Raw genomic sequence first — 22,269 nt, forward strand, 5'->3', positions numbered from 1 at the left:
GGTCATTCTGTTGCTGACGCCGACTGGTGTCACCTGCCGGGGTCCGAGGAGCTTGAGGGGCCACCTTGCCCGATGCATCAACTTGGATCTCCGCCTTCATGGAGGAGTCGGTCGTGGCGTACTTGTCTGCTATGATCAGCAGTTCGTCGAGGGTCGTTGGCTCGTCGCAGAGAAGCTTGTGCTTGAGGAGGGTGCCTTCTCGGCACCCGGCGGTGAAGTACTCGATGGCCTGCACCTCGTGCACGCCCTCGCAAGAGTTGCGCAGCTCGGCCCAACGCGTGAGGTAATCGCGAGTTGATTCGTTGGGGCCTTGGACGCACAAGCAGAGTTGGCGAGGCTTGGGCGGCCGCTTGTAGGTGCTGGTGAAGTTGCGGATGAAGGCCTCGGTGAAATCAACCCAGCTGTTGATGCTGCGGGGCTTCAGGCTGTTCAGCCATGTCCGGGCCATGCCCTGGAGCATTAGCGGAACGTACTTCATGGCAATGCGCTTATTGCCATTGGCGATGCTGACGGCTGTGGAGTAGTCGACCAGCCAGTCCTCCGGCTTCACGGAGCCGGTGTACTTGGGTGTATCTCTCGGGAGCATGAACCCTTTGGGGAAGGGCTCATCTCCGATGTGGGGGCCAAAACAAGGCGGACCCAGCTCGTCTTCTTCTTCTAGGGCCAGGGATCGGTTGAGGCGGTCGATCCGGTGGCGGGCGTCGTTCTCTCTGACTCCTTCTCGGCGACCAAGGCGGTCGCCGAGCGTCGGGTGGTCAACAGGCGGCGGGGAAATGCGCCTCTCCCTGCGGGGAGGGGGAGGCGGACAGTCGTCTCGTCGCTGCACTGCTCTTGGGCAGCCGTCTTGGTCGCGCTCGATGGTGATGCGAGTCCGGCTGCGGCTGGCAGTCGGCTCCTTGTCTCTTCTATCGCGGACGCCACCAGTCGGCGTCCGAGATGTCGCGCCTTGCTCTCGGCAGGGAGGCGGGTCGTCGTTTCGCCGGTTGGGCGCCTCAGTGCGGCAGCCGGCTTCGTGCTGCTCGGCAGCCACATCAAGGAGCTGCTGGACGCGCTCCGTCATGTGGTGACGCTCGTCGCCCTCGTGCTTGTCTAGCTCGTCTGCTGCCGCCTGGGCAGTTCGTATGTTCTCCGCGGGCGTGGCGTAGACGGGGCGATCTGCCTCGAACATGCTGGCGATAGCTGCGCCGCGCTGCCGGATCGTGCCAATGCGGCTAGGCCCACCAGGAGCCGGCGTGCTGCCGACGGCACGGTCCATCTCATGCTAGTAGGCCTCCGAAAGGCGTCTCATGCTAACCAGCCTGTTGGCGCTTTCGTCGAGCTGGACGCGGCATGCTTCCAGCGTCTCGGTGTCGGTGTCTTCAGGAATGGGCGCAGTCAGGTCTTGCAGCGCCGCCTGCAACGGATCCTGGCCACCTCCGCCAGAGTGCTCCCCGTGGCTGATGACGAGGACCTCCATGACGGTGCTGCCGCCGCTGTCCGTGCAAGGAAGCGGTTCGTCCTAGACCACCACGTTGGTGGGGAACGCGTCAAGCAACGTCGTGTCGGAGTTGACAAGCATCGGGTCGGTGGATCCAACCGACTCCAAGTCCGCAGCGGGCTCGCTGGCGACATGGAGCTGATCGAGGAGGCTCACGAGGCGGCTCTCGGGGCCTTCTGTGCCCGCATCGGATGCGGGCTCGCCGGAGAGGCAGATCTCGCCAACAAGATCGGCGAGGCAGCTCGTCGCGCAAACGACCTCCGCGCCACGCAGCGCATCGGCGTAGACGCCGTCTGGCGTGCCGGGCTTGCTGCGCTCGCCAGGAAGGAACAAGGTTCCCATCCAGAACAGGTCTCCGGACGACGGTGCACCTCGCCCCACGGTGGGCGTCAAATGTAGGGGGTTGGGTGCGACATATGCCAAAGGATGGCTTATCATGGTGGGAGCGAGTAGAACGTCACCGGTGCCCGGAAGCGGGATGAGGCGTAGACACGAACGTCGGCGTACTTTACCCAGGTTCGGGGCTCTCCTAGGAGATAACACCCCTAGTCCTGCTCTGCGGGGTCTCCGCATGATCACTAAGGCACTAGTGGATACAATGGTGCTCCTCGAGCTGTATGCTAGAGGTAGAAGAAGGCAGACACACTCTCTCCTTCCTCTAGATATGAGTCTAGGTCTAACAGGGTGGGAACCCGTTGCATGGGTGCCCTGGGGGGGTTTATATAGGCCTACCCCCCAGGGGTACAATAGTAATCTAGCCGGGTGTAGGACCCGGCTGTCAGTGTCTCTGGTCGCCGGCTTCTCTGCCGGCTGCTGGGGCCCGCCGACTGGTCTGGTACAGAGCCGACGGCCGCTCCCGCCGCTTGTGGGTCTTGTCGGCTGCTGGTTACTGTAGCCGTGATGCTAATGACGCGTACTTGGTCAGGGAAGCGTGGCTACAGTCTCGCCGACTGGTGGGAGATCACTGTAGCCACTCCGTGTCTTATCTGGTTAATGGCGCACGGACCCCGAGGGAGGAGGGGGCGCCTGCTGGAGGCCGGCCTTCGTCGGGTCCGACTGGTCAGGCCTCCGCCGTCCTCCGGGCTCTCGCTGCCCGGTAGGGCCCGCCGCCTGCAGGCCGTACAGACAGGTCGTCGTGGGAACAGGGCTCCGCCTGCCAGCAGTGACGTCAGGGGTGGAGTGGCAACAGTGCCGCGCCGGGCGGAGATCTTCGCCTGTACGGAGCACTGTGGCCACGCCCGGCCCTGGATACGGGGGTGATGGGCTACACTGTAGCCTCATCCTGTCTTGTCTTCTTAATGGGGGCGCAGACTCTGAGGGCGCCGTCGGCCGCCTACTAGGAGCCGGCCTCTCTGGAGGCCGCCTGCAAGGAGTCGGCCCGTCTTGGTGCCGCCTTCTGGAGCTTAGCCGCCTTCTGGCAGCCGGCCGCTTGGGCCAGCCAGCCATCAGAAGGCGACGCTTCATCTTGATGTCCTGAGGGGCGCAGCCGGCCCCGATGTCTTGAAAGGTTCAGGGACTCGGGTTAGGCTACCCGTGGCCCATTACTCCGACATCATCGGATTCCAATAAACACACCGTAAAAAGTCATTACATCAAATAAATCTCCAAGAACACCGAGGAGAACATTGTATTGAATATCATAAAGAGAGAGAAAGCCATCTAGTTACTAACTATGGACCCATAGGTCCATGGTAAACTACTCACGCATCATCGGAGGGAAGCAAGGATGATGTAGAGCCCCCTCCGTGATAGAATCCCCCTCTAGCAGAGTCCCGGAAAAGGCCTCCAGTTGGGATCTTGTGGTTCTGGAACTTGCGGCGCGGAAAAAGTATTTTTTTGGACTCCCCTGTTGGTTCCACGATTTTAGAGAATTTATAGAGGCGGAGTTAGGTCAAACGGAGTCTCGTGGGCCCCACAAGCCACCAGGGCGCACTGAAACACCCCCTTGTTGGTTCCCTGTCTCTCCTCCAAATGGGTGTGGCACACTGAAACGCCAGAGGTAAAAACCGACAGCATCAGCTTCACTTGAAACTTGTTTTGACAACACTTGTTTCTTCGACTTTGTTTCTTCATGCGCTAAGATATTATTCGCTTCCTTTGATATTGCACCTGAAATAACCAACGACAAGGAGATGAAAGCATAGTTGTGTCATCAAGGTTACAAGGTAAACTTAATTTAGCAGTCACCATGATTTCTCCTTTGATGTATGGGGTGTATCAATGGTTGCAATGTCCCATCACAGGAGAGCTCCGGCGCCGATGAAGGTTGACGGGCTCGGGTGGATGCGAGAATGACGCGGGTGGGAGGAAGAAGAAAGGTTCGAGCGGGTGCGGGGTAAAAATGGATCTGGGAGCCCGACCATCCTATTTATGGACATGGTAAATACCCAAGCGTCACGGTCAAACCCTAGGTGGCGCAGTAACTTTTTGCTAAGAAGGCACCTCGATTCTCGTGTTGACATGATTTGGCCTAGATTGGGAGTACCAGAAGAGAACGGGCAAAAATAAAAGATAAGTATGAAAGAAGTATTCATGACCAGTGAAAGGGCCGAGAGGTGGAATAAGAGACGTCTTAGCTCGAAGCATGGGCCAAAGCTGACTCTTGCAGGTGAGACCCGTATTTTGGTCCTTAATACTTTTAGCTTACTCTTATTTTCAGGGAAAGCTTAGCAGGAATAAATCCAATCTAACTCGAGGGCTAATGTTGGGGATACTCCCCACGGGCGAGACCCGGCCAGAGGAAACTCGACGAAGGCCTGCAAGTGTAACCCGGCCTGGGTTGAGACCTGCCAAGATCCAGAAGGCCCACACTAGGTAGCATTGGAAGAGATGTCGACTGGTGCATGGGCTTGTAAGGAAAACCCAGCCCAGGGAGCCGGCTTATGACAAATCCCAAGCTAGAAGTAGTTCTCTTAACTTGGAAGACACGGAAGATCTACAAGATTTAGAGTAGGACTCTGATTATGGGTACAACCCGGAATCCACTATAAGCCAGGGACCAGCCTATTATATAAAGGGGTTCCTGAGACGTCCAAAGGGACAAACAAGTTAGAATCTCTCGAAAACTAGGTAGTGAAATAGCACCCTTGTAATTGAGATCATCATCATCAATAGCAATCAAGCACGAGTAGACTTTTACCTTCGTCGCGAGGGGTCAAACCTAGGTAAACTTGTGTTTTTCGGTTCCGATCAACCCCGTCCAAGCTTACACCTAGCAGCAATGGCATCACCACTTATTTCTCCTATGAGGACATTTGCCGTGACAAAACCACGACACACGCTCCAGTGTCAGGTCATCTACTGCTATGTGACAGAGGCAAGTGGGATGCCTCAACCGACCATTATTTGTATAACAACACATATTTTTACCGACCAAATGTGGTACCCCGGGCCTATATAAGGGGAGGGCCAAGGTCGAAAGAGGGAGAAGCAGGTTAGCACCCGCAACACTACCAGCAACCACCATTGAGCAGAAGACAAGTAGCTAAGAACAAGAGTAGAGATAGGAGTGTTCGGGCACGCTAGCTAGTACCCCGACCAATACTGGTCTCACCCGGACCACCATCTTTGTAACACTGGAGCGCTTGTATTTCTCAAATTATATCAATACCAACATGTTGTAGGTTTTTACACTAACATGGCAGCCTGGACCTGTATAAAATCCCTTGTGTCCTAATTTTTTGTGTGCCTTTGATAGTGGATTGACTAGGCGTTTAGCCCCTAGCAGAACTCACAAATGCAGGGTATCCTTGATCCCTGGTGTCAGGAGAACACACTCCGACACATGTGCCTCCACTCCCTCCGCCATGAGCAAGGGGGATTGGATGATTTGCCCCACTTTATAAGGGGTTGGATGATTTGCCCTTTGATTGTTTCAATAACAGTGGCCCCGGGCCCCACCCGATAGCCTCTCGGGGGGGGCAAATGATCCAATGGAGAAGTAAAGTGGGACAAAAGATCCAATTTCTCCATGAGCAAGACCAAGAGTTTGCGCATATAGAAGCGCCAACGGAAAAACGTTTAAGGGAATGTTGGTCCTCATCAGCGATCAACTCTACAAGATCAGACTGGCCGAGTCCGAGCGAGTCGCTCGTGCACTTGCCAACAAGGGCAAGGGCTGGAGCGTGCGGGTTGGAGTCTGTGCCCGACCGTCACCGCCAGCTGGACGTGGTCGATTGTCTGCGAGAGGCGGAGCGGTTGCATCACGATCGATCGGGGCTGCTGCGACTCCTGAGAGGTTGTTCGCCACTAGAAGGGGTTGGTCACCACTAGAAGGACGATGACGACTGGCCGATGATGGAGGTGTTGACGGCCTCGGAGCCCATCCTGCGATGTCACCGTTTGGTACCTCGCTTAGTTTAATTTTGGTTCAAATTTCATTCGGTGCTTGCACTTCGTTAAGTTTTGTCCTTTTGGTTATAAATATATCAAAATTTAATAAATATTAATTTCATCCATTCTTGTGAAAGATTAATTTGAAATGGCGTTTGATGCACTTGGTTGGATAGGCTAAACCCGGGCATGGGCAGCCCGGCCCGAGCCTGGCCGGAAAAACCCGGGTCGGGCTTGACATTCGGGCCGGGCTTGGGCTTTGTTTTGCAGCCCGAAAGATAGTTCGGGCTGGGCTCGGGCTTCAGTTTTTCTGTATTTCGGGCCGGGCTTTCGGGCTTCGGGCCGGGCTTGCACGTGCGCGTACTAAAAAACAGCATTCGGGCCGGGCTTTCGGGCTTCGGGCTTGATTTCGGGCCGGGCTCGGGCTTGAAAACAGGGAGTATTTCGGGCTTCGGGCCGGGCTCGGGCTTGAGATATGAAGATCGGGCTTTTACAAGCCCGGCCCGAAACCCGGCCCTGCCTGACGTTTGCCCGGGTTTAGGATAGGCGCGCCAATCTGCTGCACGAACGTGTCCGTGGACGTTTGATGTGTCCGTCTCTGATTTAATGCTTGGAGTTGCCTTTACAGGTAGTCCCCACTGTCCAGCAAGCCCGGCTTCACAGAGCCCCTCTTCTTGCATCACGCGTTGTCTGGCTGACATTCGGGTCTCGCATCACTCGATCATAGGGCTGCAAGAAAAGCTCGAGGCTTGTGAGCCGCTCGAGATCAACTCGTATTTTGGCTCGATTGGAGATTGACTCGAAAAAAAATGAGCTGGGTATGAGCACTTTATGTAGCTCAATCGAGAAATGAGCTGATCTTGAGCCAACACTGAATCGCTCGATAGCCCGATATCGTATAATTATATTACATAATTTGATATATATTAAAGATAAATAGGATAATTTATTACCATATAAATAGTAAAAAAATAATTTATTACCATATACGTTGTGTGTGATTTTCCTCTATTTTACCTACTACCAAACATGGAAAATTACTTAACTACGGAGAAAATTTAGCCCCACTATGATATGTGATTACCATGTGTTTAAATGTCATGTTATTTTGGCAAAAGTTTGAGAGCAGACACCTTCATTTTTTTTCTTCCTACTAGTTCTTCCATGATCTCTTCTGTTAAGTACTAGTCTCTAGTTTAGAGAGAATAAGTTGAATTATATAATGATTTTTCATGTTGTGGTGTGGCCTATCTTATTTTAAAATTTAAATTATTAGAAAAATCATCTTATTTAGCTCGAAACTAGCTCGAGATCGACTCGAGATCATTACAAGCTGAGCACGAGCCACTTTCTACAGCTTGACCTTGAGCTTTGCTTGGTTTAAGCTCATTCGAGTTTTTGTATAAGTTGAGCTGAGCCTAATCCAACTCGCTCAAACTCGACTCGTTTGCAGCCCTACTCGATGAACGTCATCGGTGACATCCACCTCAGTGACGTATTCCACCTCAACTCGATCCGCGACGACACACACAAGACGGCGCCGGGAGTTCTCTCGTTGATGTTCCAACTGATCGCGCTGCCCGCCACCAGCGCAACCGCAGCATGTTTCCGACCGGCGACGCTGCCGCCGGGACGCCTCGATGCAGGAGGCGGCCAGCTTGCGACGGAGTGGCTGGGTGGGCGCACGGCGGAGCTTGCGAGGAGCGCGCGGCAGGTGCTCGACGAAATGCGCCGGCTGCATAACCCGACAGGTGCTCGACGAAATGCGCCGGCCGGCAGGTGCTCGAGGGTAACGCGTGCAAGAAAATCCTAATGGACCCGGTGCACGCCTGCCGCCCCGCCCGCTGCGCTGCGCTGCTGCAGTGCCCGAGGCGCCTGCTACTGTAACAGGTATGCATGTGCCCAGCTGCTTGCTCTTATCTTCTTGCGTTTCATTGCGCTCGCGCTGTATGATGGGGCTACTTGGGCATGGGCATTTTCTATCCCTTTTTCGAGGCAACGAACGTGGGTATTTCAGTTATCAATGTGCAAAAGTTCAGAAAAGGTCACTCCCTCCTCTGCTTGCCGTGTGAAACTATTGGGAAATGGATTTGCATAATCTTAAGCGGTTGTTGATAGGACCCAGGGGATTGGCAAGTCTTCGGTCCGACGATGCGTGCATCTGGTCGCAGCTTGTTGTCTTGTCGTCCTGGCCAGACTTAAAAACATGCCGACCTCTGTCCCTGTGGCAACCTGGTACTTGAATGGCATTATATATTAGCTTGCACTTAATAAATAAAGTAAATCTAGCACGATTCTCGCGGGATACTACACAGGCACAGGCACAGGCACAGAGTATCATATAATGGAGTAATATATTCAGATTCAGATGGAAAGACATGAAGGATGTCGACATGCTTTCTTGGATGTTTGTTGTGCAAGTTGTATCATGGCTGGCGAATAGTAAGGTATCCTATTGCTATTCGGTAGGCATGCATGGATGTTGAAATATGCTGTAATCTGAGATTATCTGAACCCAGCACACATTTTGCTCACATAAGTAAGTTTGTGCTGCTCCCTCCGATCCTAAATAGTTGTCTTTCTAGAGATTTAACAAGTGACTACATACGAAGCTAAATGAGTGAATCTACACTATAAAATATGTCTATATACATATGGTCCATTTGAAATCTCTAAAAAGACAAATATTTAGGAAGGATGAGAGTAGGTAAGAGTGTAGTAAATAGCTGCATGAAGCTAGAACTCACCAGGAGTAGACAGCAGAAAAGGACTGCTGCGCTTTTATGGCCACAACGGCGAAGATTCAGCTATTTGAACTTGAAAGGTCCACGTATTTGTCCATGGGATATTATTGGTGTGCTGGGACTGCGATGTGGCTTTGAAGTTTAGTTCTTTATCTTGTCCACTCCCCCCACCCCCTGTGCAGTGGCACTGTGGAACTCTCAGAGACCAAGAGACAAGCACCGCGTAGTTCACCTCAGTCTTGCAAACCCACATACACTACAATCTTTAGAGAGGAGCTAGAGATTTTCAAGGAATCTCAGAGCCATGGAGGATCCCGGAGAGCAGAATGGCAATGCCCATGCCCCTGCAGCTGCCGGCAACACTCTCGACGAGCCGCAGCAGCTGCAGCAAGACGGCGCCGACAAGGAGGCCGAGCTCCTATGGAAGCTGAGGAAGTACCTGGTGCTGATGGCCATCCTCGTGGCGGCCATCACGTTCCAGGCGGGGCTGGCCCCGCCGGGCGGCTTCTGGCAGCACAACGACGAACACGGCCATGTCGCCAGCGGCATCGTGATGAAGTCCAGCTACCCCAGGCGGTACCTTGCCTTCTTCTACTACAACACCATGGCGTTCGGAGCCTCGCTCATGGTGCTCATACTGCTCCTGCTGAGGGAGCTGACCCACAAGGCGGCCTGGCTCCGCGCGCTCCAGTTCGCCATGATTCTTGGCTTACTGGGGCTCATGGGGGCCTTCGCCGCTGGGAGCTGCAGGGAGGTGAGGACCTCTGCTTACATCTGGGTGTTACTCCTTGGCATCTTCGCCTATGTCACACTCCATGTGGTATTCTTCAAGCATTTGGCACCTAAATGTCTGCGAGATATGTTCTCGGATATTCGTGCATATTGGAGGACAGCAGATGAGCAAGGTGCACCAGGCCAGTTGGAAGAGAGGATAACAGATGGCCAAGAGGCTTCAAATGCAGACAGGATAACAGATGGCCAAGAGGCTTCAAATGCAGAGAGGATAACAGATGGCCAAGAGGCTTCAAATCCAGATGAGGCTTCAAAGAAGAGAGAAAAAAAGGAAGATCTTGAAAGAAATCACAGCTCCTTGCTGGTTCTTGCCACATTGGTAGCAACACTGACATATGTGGCAGGGCTAACCCCTCCAGGTGGCTTCTGGTCTGATGACAACAAGAACCACATTCCTGGTGATCCGGTGCTGCGAGACCACTATCCACGCCGATTCAAGGCCTTCTTCTATTGCAATGCCACTGCTTTTGCTGGATCACTTGTCATCATCATCATGGTCCTCAGTCAAACAGCGGTGGACCATGTTGTCAAGTCAAATGCTCTGCGGTTGTGTGTGGTAGTCAGTCTATTTGGGCTTATGGGGGCATATGCTGCTGGAAGTTGCAGGGAGGTACATACATCTATCTATGTCTTTGCACTTGTTGGCACAGTCTTGCTCTACCTCATCATCCAGTGTATTGAGCCTGCTCTGTCTAAGGTGGCATGTATTGCAAACACCATCACTCGTGTGAAAAAGAGAAATAAAGAAATGGTTCAGCAGCTGAGGACTTTCATCGCTGACTTGTTAAAACCTCCCATACCAGTACAAGATCAGTCAGGCAACAGCACTCCAGGCACTGATGGTAAGGATGATTTCCAAAAGTTGCGCACATACCTTCTATTGCTTGGCATCCTTGCTGCCACAGTCACCTTCCAAGCTGGGCTGAATCCACCAGGAGGCTTTTGGACGGATAACAGTGATGGGCATATTGCTGGTGATCCAATTTTGGAGGCCATCAGTCCCAAGCGCTACAAGGTATTCTTCTATTGCAATGCCACAGCATTTGTAGCCTCTTTGGCCATCATCATCCTACTCCAGAGCCAGTTGATTACCATTCATGCCATGAAGCGTTATGTACTGCAAACAGCAATGACACTGGTGCTCTTTGGTCTTATGGGAGCCTACGTAGCTGGAAGCAGCAGGAAGTTCTCAACATCCATTTATGTGTTCGTCCTAGTCCTCCTAGTTTTCGCCTATGTTGTACTTCATATTCTATATGAGGACACTAGGGAATACTGGGAGCACAGCAGGGAATACTGAGAGCACAGCAGGGAATACTGAGAGCACAGCAGGGGGTACTGAGAGCAAAGTAGGGAATACTGGGGTTTCCATGCCAGAAACCTCCCATCCTAGTTCTTCTGAACCTACTCTTGAAGAAAAAAAAGATTTAACCTCCCAAAATCCTAGTTCTTCTGAACCTACTCCTGAAGAAAAAAAAGATTTGCAGAAGAGGCGCAAGTTTCTGATGTTGCTCGCAATTCTAGCAGCTTCTATCACATACCAAACTGGTATAAGCCCACCAGGTGGCTTTTGGACCAACGGCCACCGAGCAGGTTATCCAGTGTTTCGTGACGAGTTCCGAAGCCGCTATAGGGTGTTCTTCTACTTCAATGCTACTGCTTTCATGGCATCCCTGGCAGTAATTCTGTTGCTTGTTAACAAGAGGCTGTGCAACAAAGGTCTGAGGTGCCATGCGCTACGTGCATGCGTATTGGTTGATCTGATCAGCCTCATGGGTGCTTTTGCTACTGGAAGCTGCAGAAAAGTGTCAACATCTGGCTATGTCATTCTTGTTGTTCTTGCAGTGTTTGTCTATGTCATAATTCAAGTCCTGGTTCTGACACCAAAAGATAAGTGGAAAGAGTTGCTGCGGCCTTCTAAGAACCAAGATTCATCAATGAATCACACGAGAAGTATACATGATACTGATAGTAAGAGAACAGAGCACAAATGGCGCAAAGATTTGATGCTGATTGGAACTCTTGCAGTCACTGTCACATACCAAGCCGGTCTGCTTCCACCAGGAGGAGTTTGGCCTGATGACCAGGATGGCCATTTTGCAGGTGACCCAATCCTCCATGATACCAACCTAGCACGGTACAAGGTATTCTTCTATTGCAACGCCACAGCATTCATGGCCTCAATGGTCATGGTCATCCTCCTGCTGAACAACACAATAAGCAAGCACAAGAGATCTCTCTTTGCCATGAAAACAGCAATGGTCTTGGACTTGCTTGGTTTACTTGGGGCATATGCCGCGGGCAGCTGCAGGAAGTTGAAGACATCTGCGTACATTTTTGCACTTGTCATTGCCGTGATAATCTACATCGTCATTCATGTCTTGTTGTCATTTGACGAAGTGGCAAGGTTAGTGAAGGAGAAGGGGAAAAGGTGGGTGCGATGTCTGAAAAGGTGCTTCTGTTGCAACTGATTCAAGCAATCAACCATCTGATGGGGAACCAGGAAAAAGTCCTCTGCCTGTGTAAGAGTAGTCTCAGTTGTGACATTTGTTCAGTCTATCATGAGATAGACACAACCTCCAAAGTTGTAATTTGTGTTTTATTGTTGCTCAAGGCCATCATGTAGTATTATTTGGTGCATTCTTTGAATGTGAGCAAAAGATGATATAAATGACAACTGTGAGATGTGAAGTAGTTCTTCTTTCTTAGTTAACAATTTGTGGAATTACCTTCTGAAGTGAAAATTGTTTGCCTACACGAATATGCAGATCATATGGTATCCCAGAAATGCAATATGCCAATATTTATTAGTGGTAGAGAATGCTAACTGACAATATCCAAATTTGCAATGACAACAGAATAAGCATCTCATGGGGAGGGGCAAAACAGTCTGCATAGATACTCAATCCTTGGAACAATACTGAAAGAGAGATAATAGGAGTAATGTTCCAAAGTGAGGATGTAATTTTAGCTAAATAGTCTCTTTGAAAATGAAGCAATTCAGTAGTTTACTGCAGGGTGGTGTCACTAGTATTTTATCAACACAGAGACACTGACACCTTCATTGGATTCTGAGTTGAGCTGCCCCGTTATTTTTGTGTAAATAATGTCTAGGTATGATGATATTTTGGGTATGCATTATTTCTAGGCACTGTACTTTCTCTGATTTTATAAAAATAATAATTCAAGGAGGGGGTGGGGGGGTGGAAGATACTTGTTCAAGGATGGAGAGACATGGCAGGAATAAACCTTCCTTTCTTTTTTGCAAGAGAGGAAGGAGATCTTTGGCGGGACTACCAGGGAACTCCCTTCCTGGTTTCTGTGATGAAATTCCATCAACAGGGCCCATGAGGAAGAGGCCCTGTCAGTGTCTGATGAATTTCTCTGTAACACAGCGCATCAACTGCTTGGCGAAGTGCCAGGAGATTGCACAAATAACACTGCGTCTCAGCTTGCCAAACTAATCGGCATGGGCCATCTGTGGCCCAAACTCAGTGGAATGATTGGGATGAGGACCTGATTTTGGGAGGTGCAGAATGCCAGGTTGGACAGGGCATATGCTTAGGCCCTCCACTATGTAGGCCAAAACAGGTGTCAAATTCACTTTTGATGCATTTGGCATCAATGACGCTCAGCTGGTGCCCTAAAAAAATTCAGGTCATTGGAGCACTTACTTGCTTCGTTGCCAAATTCACTCACGCAATAAAAAAAACACTTTTATGGGAGAGGGAGAGGCTGGTGTAGTTGGGTTTATTGATTTTTTTATATATATGTGGGACTGTGTGCACAGCGGTGCCAAACTCTCTCACGTTGTGAGAACAGTGCCAAAAGTTTTTTATATTTGGCATCGATGCGTACATGGCATACTTTTCAGAAGTATCGCACCGGGCACATAGTGGAAGGCCTATGCTCTAAATGATTTTGCTTCAGTGTGGGCCTGCCATCAACATTAGAAGCCAGTGAAAGCTAAATGTCCATGAATAAGTGAGTTTATTCATTGTGTTCCCAAGCATTTATTCATTCGAGGAAGACTAGGATGACAGAATAATGGAACCTTTATGTGTTCCCATTACTATCTGCCCCAGCAATGAAAGAAACTAGTTTGCATTCCTCGCGTACTAGTGTACCCCCTGGTAACACAACTGACTGTGGTTCAGGGGAGTGTGCACAAGGTTCATTGTGCAGTTATAACCTATATTAATGCATTATTGAAAAAGGCTTTCGTCTCGCTTTATATATATATAAAGCAAACCATCAGAGCCACAAGATTCAACAGAGGTTCACACCACACACACACACAGGTAGCACACAAACAGGTTCAAGAGGGTTTTGCTGCGGGCACAGCTCAACAAGCCCTAAATAAAGCGAAAAAAGGGGGTATCTCAGGCCACCAAGGGGCTAATTCGGCTCGGGAGGTGGTGGAGGAAGCGGCGGCACGAAACAGAGGGCCATCGCGCGAAGATCTACAATGAGGATGTCGATGGTGTCTCGGTCCTGCAGGCGGCTAAGCGGCCGTCAGAGCTGCAAATAGCCACAGATTTTGAAAACTGCGTCAGTAGCTCGTCGAAGAGGCGCACGCTGGATCACAAGTCTATTGCAGACCATCCAAAGCGTCCAAGCGAGAACACCAATACCCAGCCACCTAATGTGGTGGTCATGCTGCGGAGAGGCCTGGATTTCCGCAAAGATGTCGGGGAAGTTGTTGTTGCACCAACGTCCATCGACCACCTCTCGGACGCAACTCCAAAGGAATTGCGCGAATACGTAGGTAAGAAGATGTGATTCGAGTCCTCCGACGTACCACACAAGGGGCAAAGCCCATCACAAGGGCCATTCCTCTTGAGGACCTCCATCTCTGAAGTTACCCGGCCTCGAATCCATTACCACAGGGAGATCCTAATCTTCAGCGGAAGTCTAATAGCCCAGATATTGACCGGGGGCTCAGGGCCCGGAGTAGTCGCAATGGCCTGGTATAGCGATTTGGCGGAGAATCGGCCCAAAGACTCCAGATGCCAGGAGATGAGATCGCTCGACTGATCCACGTCGGGCGACTAGAGGGTGATGCACTCAAGGAGCTCATGCCAGGCGGCATGTTCCGGAGGCCCAACTGGCTGCCGGAACGCGAGCCGCCCTAAGTCAATAAGGGCCACCTCGACGGAGATCCTAGGTTCCACCGCGATGGAGAACAAGTCCAGGAATCAGGTGGTGAAGGGGCGATCCCCAACCCACCTGTCGAACTAGAACAAGGTCGATGCACCGGACCCCACCGAGATGGAGGTCCCAATGCGGAGAACCGGAAGCAGCTGTATGATGGACTGCCAAAACTGTGAGCCGCCAGACCACTGACAGAAGGCAAGCGGTTGTCCTCAGGGATATTTTCTCCTGATGATGTCTAGCCGAAGGTCGCCCTCCACATTTGCAATTCGCCACAACGAACGAGTCAGTAGGGTGATGTTCATGCGTTTGGACGGCATGATCCCGAGCCCGCCTTGGTCATTGGGTTTGCAAATATCGGGCCAGCGAACCATATGGTATTTTTGCTTATCGCCCTTCCCAGCCCAGAAGAATCTCGCTTCATACTTGGCTCATGATGGAGGGTCTCATGGAGGCCATAGAAGCTCATGATGTACAAGAGCAAGCTAGAAAGTGAGGAGTTGATGAGCACTGTCCGAGCCGCCTTGGACAGCCATATGCCCCGCCAAGGTTCGACACGGTGTTGGAGCTTAGTCATAGCTGGTCGTAGGTTCACCATGGAGAGTCAAGAGTCACTAATGGGTATCCCCAGGTAGGACGTAGGGAAGGAACCCAAATGACAATTAAGTCAGTCGACAATGCTCTGACGCTCGGCAGGCGAGTAGCCCATAACCATCACCTCGCTCTTGTCGAAGTTGATCATGAGACCCGACATCTTTTGAAAGCAGAGGAGGAGGAATTTCAAATTTGCGATGTCGGCCGTGGAGCCTTCCACCATGATAATGGTGTCATCGGTGTATTGCAGGAGGGAGACCCCACCCCTCCCACAAGGTGCAGAACCACACCGCGGATATGACCCACGGTTTTGGCCTTGTCTAGAATGGCAGCGAGAGCATCGACCACCATATTGAACAAAAAGAGGGAGAAGGGGTCGTCTTGTCTAACCCCACATAAGGTGGGGAAGAAGGGGTCGATCCCCTCGTTAATGTTGACCGTGGTGCACCCGCAGGAGACCATCTACATGACACGGGTGACCTAGCTATCATCGAAGCCCTTACGGAGTAAAACTTCCCGAAGGAAGGGCCAGTGCACCGTGTCATAGGCTTTATGAAAATCAATCTTCAAGAAGACCGCCTTCTAATGTCTGGCGTGGACCTCATGAAGGACTTCATGGAAGACCAAGACCCCATCCAGGATATATCGGCCTTGGATGAAGGCTGACTGATTTGGATGGGTGATGTGCTCAGCAAGTGAGGTCAGCCTATTGGTGTACCCCTTCGCCGGAATGCGGAAGATCATACTGATCACCGTGATCGGGCGAAACTGGCAGATGCCTGAGGCCCCTGACACCTTGGGGATGAGAGTGATGATCCCGTAGTTAAGTCGGGACAGGTCTATGGAGCCCACGTAGAACTCCTCGAAGAGCGCCATCACTGCATGCTTGATGATGTTCCAGAATGTCTGGAAGAACTTTACAGGTAGGCCATCGGGTCCCGGGGCGGATGCCGGATTCATGCCCTCAAATGGCCATCAGAACCTCCTCGTCGGAAAAAGGTGTTGCGAGGGCATCATTCTCGGTCGCCGAGACATGCTGATGCTCGACCCAAATGTCTGGGGCCAGAGCCCCCCCCCCCCCCCAGGGGAGGAGAAGAGGGCTTTATAAAAGCCATCGACGTGAGTGCGAATCTCCGCCGGACGTTGGAGGAGGTTATCACTGTCCCATAGGAAAGGGATGGTGTTACGACTTCTCCGGCCATTGGCAATGGCTTGGAAGTACGCCGTATTAGCATCGCCCTTGAGGGCACATCTCTGGGTACCTCGTTGGCGCCAGCAGGCCTCCTCATCAGTGTAAATGACCGTAAGTTGGTCCTCAAGGTCATACGGGAACAACCATTTGTCGGAGGACAAGCCCGAGGAGTCTGCCTGGAGGTCTAATGTCTGGATGGATGCGAGAAGAGCTTTCTTACGTTTCCCTCAAATTCCAGCCGAGGTTGGCACCCCCAACCCTTCAGAGCAGAAAGGGACCGGGAGGGGTTACGCGGGCCGCAATCCACCAATCGCGGACGGCCTCGATGAACCCTTGTTGGTTAAGCCAGAAGGTCTCGAAGCGGAACCGGGAGGGGGGTGGAGGTGGCCGCTCACTCTCCAAAGATAGGAGAAGCGGAACATGGTCAGAACCAATTCGGGTGATGGCCCGGAGGAAGGCTACGGGGCAGTGAAGCTCCCACTCCGGAGACAAGAAAACGCGATCGATGACGGACCGCGTCGGGTCAGCTTGGCGGTTGGTCCAGGTGAACCTGGCACCAACCCTATCTAATTCTCGGAGACCGAGATCAGCAATGCAGTCGTTGAACAACTGCATCCGTGGGTAGTTGACTAAATGATTGCTCTTGTCCTCAACCGAGCGAATCAAGTTGAAGTAGCCCCCAACTACCACTGGTACTTGGGCAGTCAAAACTTTCCTCGTAAGCTCGTCGAGGAAGGCCTCAGAACGACGGTGGTCGGCGGGGCCGTAGACTATGACAATTTCCAATTTGAAGTTGAGGGTCCTCTTGAAGATTTCCATGCTAACATAGAACCTGTCTCTGCCCATGCTGCCCACCTCGAAGATGGCATCCTTTACGCCTAAAAGGATGCCACCCGAATGGCTAGTGGTCCCACTAGAAGGGAGCTAGTGCCAGGCAAATAGGCCGGTGCTTAACCGTTCTAGTTCCAGAAGAGCAAAATCCGAACGCATGGTTTCTTGGATGGCCACGATGTCGATCCTCTCGTCACGCATTTACTCGATGAGTTGGCGGCGTCGGCCATCTTGGCCAAAACCGCGAATGTTCCAGAAGAAAGTCTGCATCAAGGAGCCATCGGGGGACTGCTTGACCCCAGGATGAGGGAGGCACTTTGCGCGCGCAAGGCAACAGTGCGGGAGCGGGTGCGGCCACGGATCTCCACCACCTTCGTCAAGGTACTACGGTGTTTATCAGGGGGTTGGATGTCTCCGGGTTGGAGGCGCTAAGAAGGCGAGCCCGAGTCTCAGCTAATTTCCCATCTAGGATCTCGTGTGCACGGATTGCCTCAATATGGACTAGGGGAGGACCCACTTCTCCCCTGAAGATGATCGCCATGTCCGCCGCGACCTTAGCCAGATGGCCGAGCGGAGCCGACTCGAGAGCAGGAAATGAGCAATTTGATGAACTAGCAGTGATGTCTGGGGTACCTGTCTCGAGGTTCTAGACGGCCTCCCGGATCTCCGCCTGCTCGGGGATGGACGGTGCCGAACTGTCCACCGGTCTCGCCGCGTCAAGTCGAGCGCTGCGACGAGAGGCGGTCACCGGTGTCGAGGCAGACCTGATCTGCCTGGAGTAGGCCACCAGAGTGGTCACCTCCGCGGCCGCCACAGACACAACCGTCGGGGAAGCAGGGGCCACCTCAGGCGGGAAACTGGCGAGGCAGGTAGCCAGGCGAAGCAGAGGTACGGGAGGACTCGGGCGAGGCTGCGGGGGCGCGGGGGCCTCCTGGACAGGGACCTCAGCAGCAGGGGCCGGTGGCTAGGTGACCCGGGCGGACCGCCCCGGGAGCCGGCTTGAGGATGCCGCCACAATCACGGCAGGGGCCGGCGCGCCCAGGAGGCCGAGCGTGCGAGCCTGCAGGGCCGGAGGAGCGGGTCCAAAAATTGATACATGACAAGTGATTCGAATTTTTGGTTGGAAATAGCTGTCTATATATTCGAATCACGCGATCTATGCATCGGATGGCCCTAAAGCAAGTAGAGGAGTGGTATAGTTAAGTTAATACATTTGGTTCCGTTTTAGGGATTAGTTTTGTATACCTCTGTACCTCATAATGTATAACTGAGTATCTGATAAATGTACACCCATACTATTAATCTTGTAGTTACAAAATGAGACTAAAATATTTTGCCATGTGTGATCTGCAAGCAGATTTCTGACACACTAAGATTAGACACTGCCATCAACAATAAGCCCAAGACCAACCAGGTCAACCAAAAAGACAAGAACAAGGGGAAACGGTCTAGTTTGTGCAGGATTGAGAAAAAAAACATACTACTAGACAAACTGCAAATTCCACAGATTATTACATAATAACATAGAAATACCTCACCGCAGGATTTAGACCTGATTTACTGTTTATGCTGGTCGACTGCAAAGAGATACTTTACCTGAAACAGTTACACAAAGCTTTGATTGCAAAAGAAAAAGTTACACAAAGCTGGGAATCGACTAGGAATAACCGAATGGAAACGCTATTAGTTTCTTTGCTTTGTTTTATTTTTTCGATGAAAGCACAATCATTTCTTAGTGGCTAAATCCAAAGCTATTTTCTACTATCCTTTTGACAGTTTCTGGCGGTAAATTTGTCATTGGATTTGATGTCACCGTTTGTTTTCTTCACACCCTCTTAACTTCCGGAGATAATAACAAGGAACAGAACCTCAGCATATTAAGAGTCCGAAGAATGAAAAATGAACGCGACAATCTTGAGGATTCAGATTCTTAGCTGAGATTTGCATTGGTTCTATGAGCTAATGGTCATGGAGTCCGAGCCACAGCCTGGTAATGGTCATGAACCTCACAATACCACAAGTCAGCAACAAAAACACCAGTGTGATGACCAAACACCGAGTAGTGCTGATGAAGCAGAGCTTCTATGGAACCTGAGGAAGTACTTGATCCTGCTGGCAACTTTATCAACCACTATCACCTACCAGGCGGGGCTGGCACAACCGGGTGGTCTCTGGGCAGATAACCAGCAAGGCTACCTTGCCAGTGACGTTGTCATGTTTCTTAGCCGCACCAAGCGGTACAGGATGTTCTTCTACTGCAACACAACAGCATTCATTATATCACTCATTGTTCTGATCCTGGTCCTGGTCAGGGAGCTGAGATGGAATGCAATTTGGCTCCGTTCGCTGCAGTTTGCGCTGCTGCTTGACCTGCTCGGGCTTGTGGGGGCCTATGCTGCCGGGAACCGCAGGGAGGTCAGAACATCCATTTATATCTGGGTAATTCTTGTTGGCATCGTCACATATGTCGGGCTTCATGTAGTATTCTTCCGCCATCTAGCTCCTGAATGGCTTGGAGAAATATTCAGGGACATCCAGAGGTTCTGGGAGGATTCTATAGCACACATTTTCAACAGAAGGCACAACATAAAACATGAGCTAGATGCTCCTATCCAAGATGAAAAGGAGTCACTGGAGAAGAATCACGGTTTCTTTCTGGTTGCAGCTACATTGGCAGCAACAAAGACATATACTGCAGGGTTAAGTCCACCAGGTGGCAGATCTTACTGGTATGATAACAATGGTAGCCACATTGCTGGCGACCTGGTGCTTCGAGACAAATACCCCCTCGGCTTCAACGCGTTTATGTTCTTCAATAAAACTGCCTTTTCTGGTTCCTTTGTCATCAACATCATGCTTCTCAGTAAAACGGGAGTGAATTACATTGCCATGTCAAATGTACTTCGGTTGTGGATTCTGATCAGCCTTATGGCTACTTATGCCGTAGGGAGTCGCAGGAAAATCCATACATCTATCTTTGTGTTCTCACTTTTCGGTGCAGTCCTGCTCTACCTCATCATTCAATGGGTTGCTCGTATAATGCCTAAGCCAGAATTTATCAGGAAGTGCATCAAGTGGATGGAAGGAGAGCAGAAAAAGCTAGTCTTGAAGCTAAACTCCTTTATGGATAGTTGTAGCAGATCCAATGGGCGGGTGCCACGATTACAGTATGATGGACAACATTCATGCAGAAATGGCGCATCAAGCACTGTTAATAATGTGAAAGATGACTTGGGGAAGTTGCAGACATACCTTTTATGGTTTGCCATCCTTGCTGCGACTATTACATACCAAGCTGGGTTGCATCCCCCCGGTGGGTTTTGGCCACGCAGTCGAGATCCAATTCTCGAGGCCATCAATCCCATTCGGTACAAAGCATTCTACTACTGCAACGCCACTGCATTTGTGTCATCATTGGTTATCATCATGCTACTCCAGAGCCAGCTGATCACCATAGGCGCCATGAAACGACATGTGCTGCAGATAGCCATGGGTTTTGATCTCTTCAGTATAATGGGGGCATATGCTGCTGGGAGCAGCCGGACTTTATCCACACAAATGTATGTGATAATCTTAGTCATCCTTGTTCATATTGTGCTATTTGTGGACGCAAGAGTTCCTGATGGATCAGCTCAGCAGCAAGATGATAACGCTGAAGCAAAACGTTTGCAGAAGCGGCACAAGTTTCTAATGCTGCTCGCAGTTCTGGCAACATCCAGCACATATCAAGCCGGCATAAGCCCACCAGGTGGCTTCTGGACTGACAACAGGGATGGCCACCAGGCAGGTCACCCATTGTTCAGCGATGCGTTTCCACGCCGTTACAAGGCTTTCATCTACTTCAATTCCACTGCTTTCATGGCATCATTGGTTTTAATTGTGTTGCTTGTTAGCAGAAGGCTGTGTCACAGGGGACTGCGGGGATACACACTGCATGCATGCGTGCTACTAGATCTGATCAGTCTCATGGGTGCTTTTGTCGCTGGAAGCTGCAGAACAGTGTCGGCATCGGTTTATGTCATCCTGATCTCGGCTGTTGTTTTTGCCTGTATCATGATTCAGGTTCTACTACTGAAATTTACAAAAGATATGGTAATTGACTTCTTTGACTGGATGTTTCACATCACTGCTTTCAAGCGTCTGAATTTACCCAAGAATTGTGGTGGAAGCATCAAAGGGAACAAGAAAACTAGCCAAAAATGGCGTGAAGATTTGATGCTGATTGGAGCTTCCGCAGTGTCTTTTGCTTACCAAGCTGGGCTCCTTCCTCCAGGTTTCCTTTGGGTTGCTGACTGCGATGGATATTTCACACGTGATCTAACCATCTATGATACCCATCCGGTGCAGTATAAGGTATTCTTCTACTGCAATGCCACAGTGTTCATGGCATCGACGGTCGTAGTCATCCTTCTGCTGAACACCACAATGAGGAAGTACAAGGGATATGCCCTTGCCATGAAAACAGCAATGATGATGGGCTTGCTTGGTCTGCTCGGGGCGTATGCTGCAGGCAGCTGCAGGACCTGAAGAAGTCTGATGTATTTTCACACTCTAATCGATGTATTCATCTACATTGTCACTCATATTTTGATGTCGTTCGATATGATGGCGCGATTGCTGAAGAATATGGGAGAACAACAGATGCCATGCCTGACGAAAATATGGTTACTCATTTAAACTGAACCTTCAAACCATCGGTCATCATCTACTGAACAGCCTTGAGAGATGCTTCTAGGCTTCTAGCTGTGTGTCTTAGTTCTTTTCGTACAATTAATTCAGCTGTGTGGTTATGCTAAGAATGTATCTTCTCCACGCTTGAGTTTTTTCAATCTTTCATAAACATAGTTTTACATTAATTAATTTTTGAGGGGAGGCCATGCGATATCTTGCCTCTATACAATATTTTATTACATAATGTAAAACTCTTTTAATGAAAGAACTAGTTTGCATTCCTGGCGTACTACTAGTGTACCAGGGCAGAACCCCCTGGTAACAGAAGTGCAGTTGTAATATTAATGCATTTATTCCCTAAAAAATTGATAAATGACAAGCAATCTGAATGTTTGGTTGAAAATAGATGCGCCGATATGTTTTGATCACGCAATCTATGTACCGGATGGCCCTAAAGCAATTAGAGGGATGGACAGGCATCA

General features: G+C 50.7%; 1 protein-coding gene and 1 pseudogene across 1 annotated transcript; both read left to right on the plus strand.

Moving 5' to 3' along the window:
- Positions 1 to 8,841: 8,841 nt before the first annotated feature.
- Positions 8,842 to 12,049, plus strand: LOC123165665 (uncharacterized; annotated as a pseudogene).
- Positions 12,050 to 19,078: 7,029 nt separating this feature from the next.
- LOC123165664 (uncharacterized) lies at positions 19,079 to 21,643 on the plus strand. The gene has a single exon (XM_044583354.1). It carries the CDS (start codon positions 19,079 to 19,081, stop codon positions 21,641 to 21,643), a length of 2,565 nt encoding a protein of 854 aa, XP_044439289.1.
- Positions 21,644 to 22,269: the final 626 nt, after the last annotated feature.

Source organism: Triticum aestivum, chromosome 7D, assembly GCF_018294505.1.
Source record: "Triticum aestivum cultivar Chinese Spring chromosome 7D, IWGSC CS RefSeq v2.1, whole genome shotgun sequence".
NCBI classification, from domain to species: Eukaryota; Viridiplantae; Streptophyta; class Magnoliopsida; order Poales; family Poaceae; genus Triticum; species Triticum aestivum.

Bases quoted from the DNA above. Each gene is read 5' to 3' on its own strand.
- LOC123165664 (XM_044583354.1), top strand. From the start codon at position 19,079: ATGGTCATGGAGTCCGAGCCACAGCCTGGTAATGGTCATGAACCTCAC.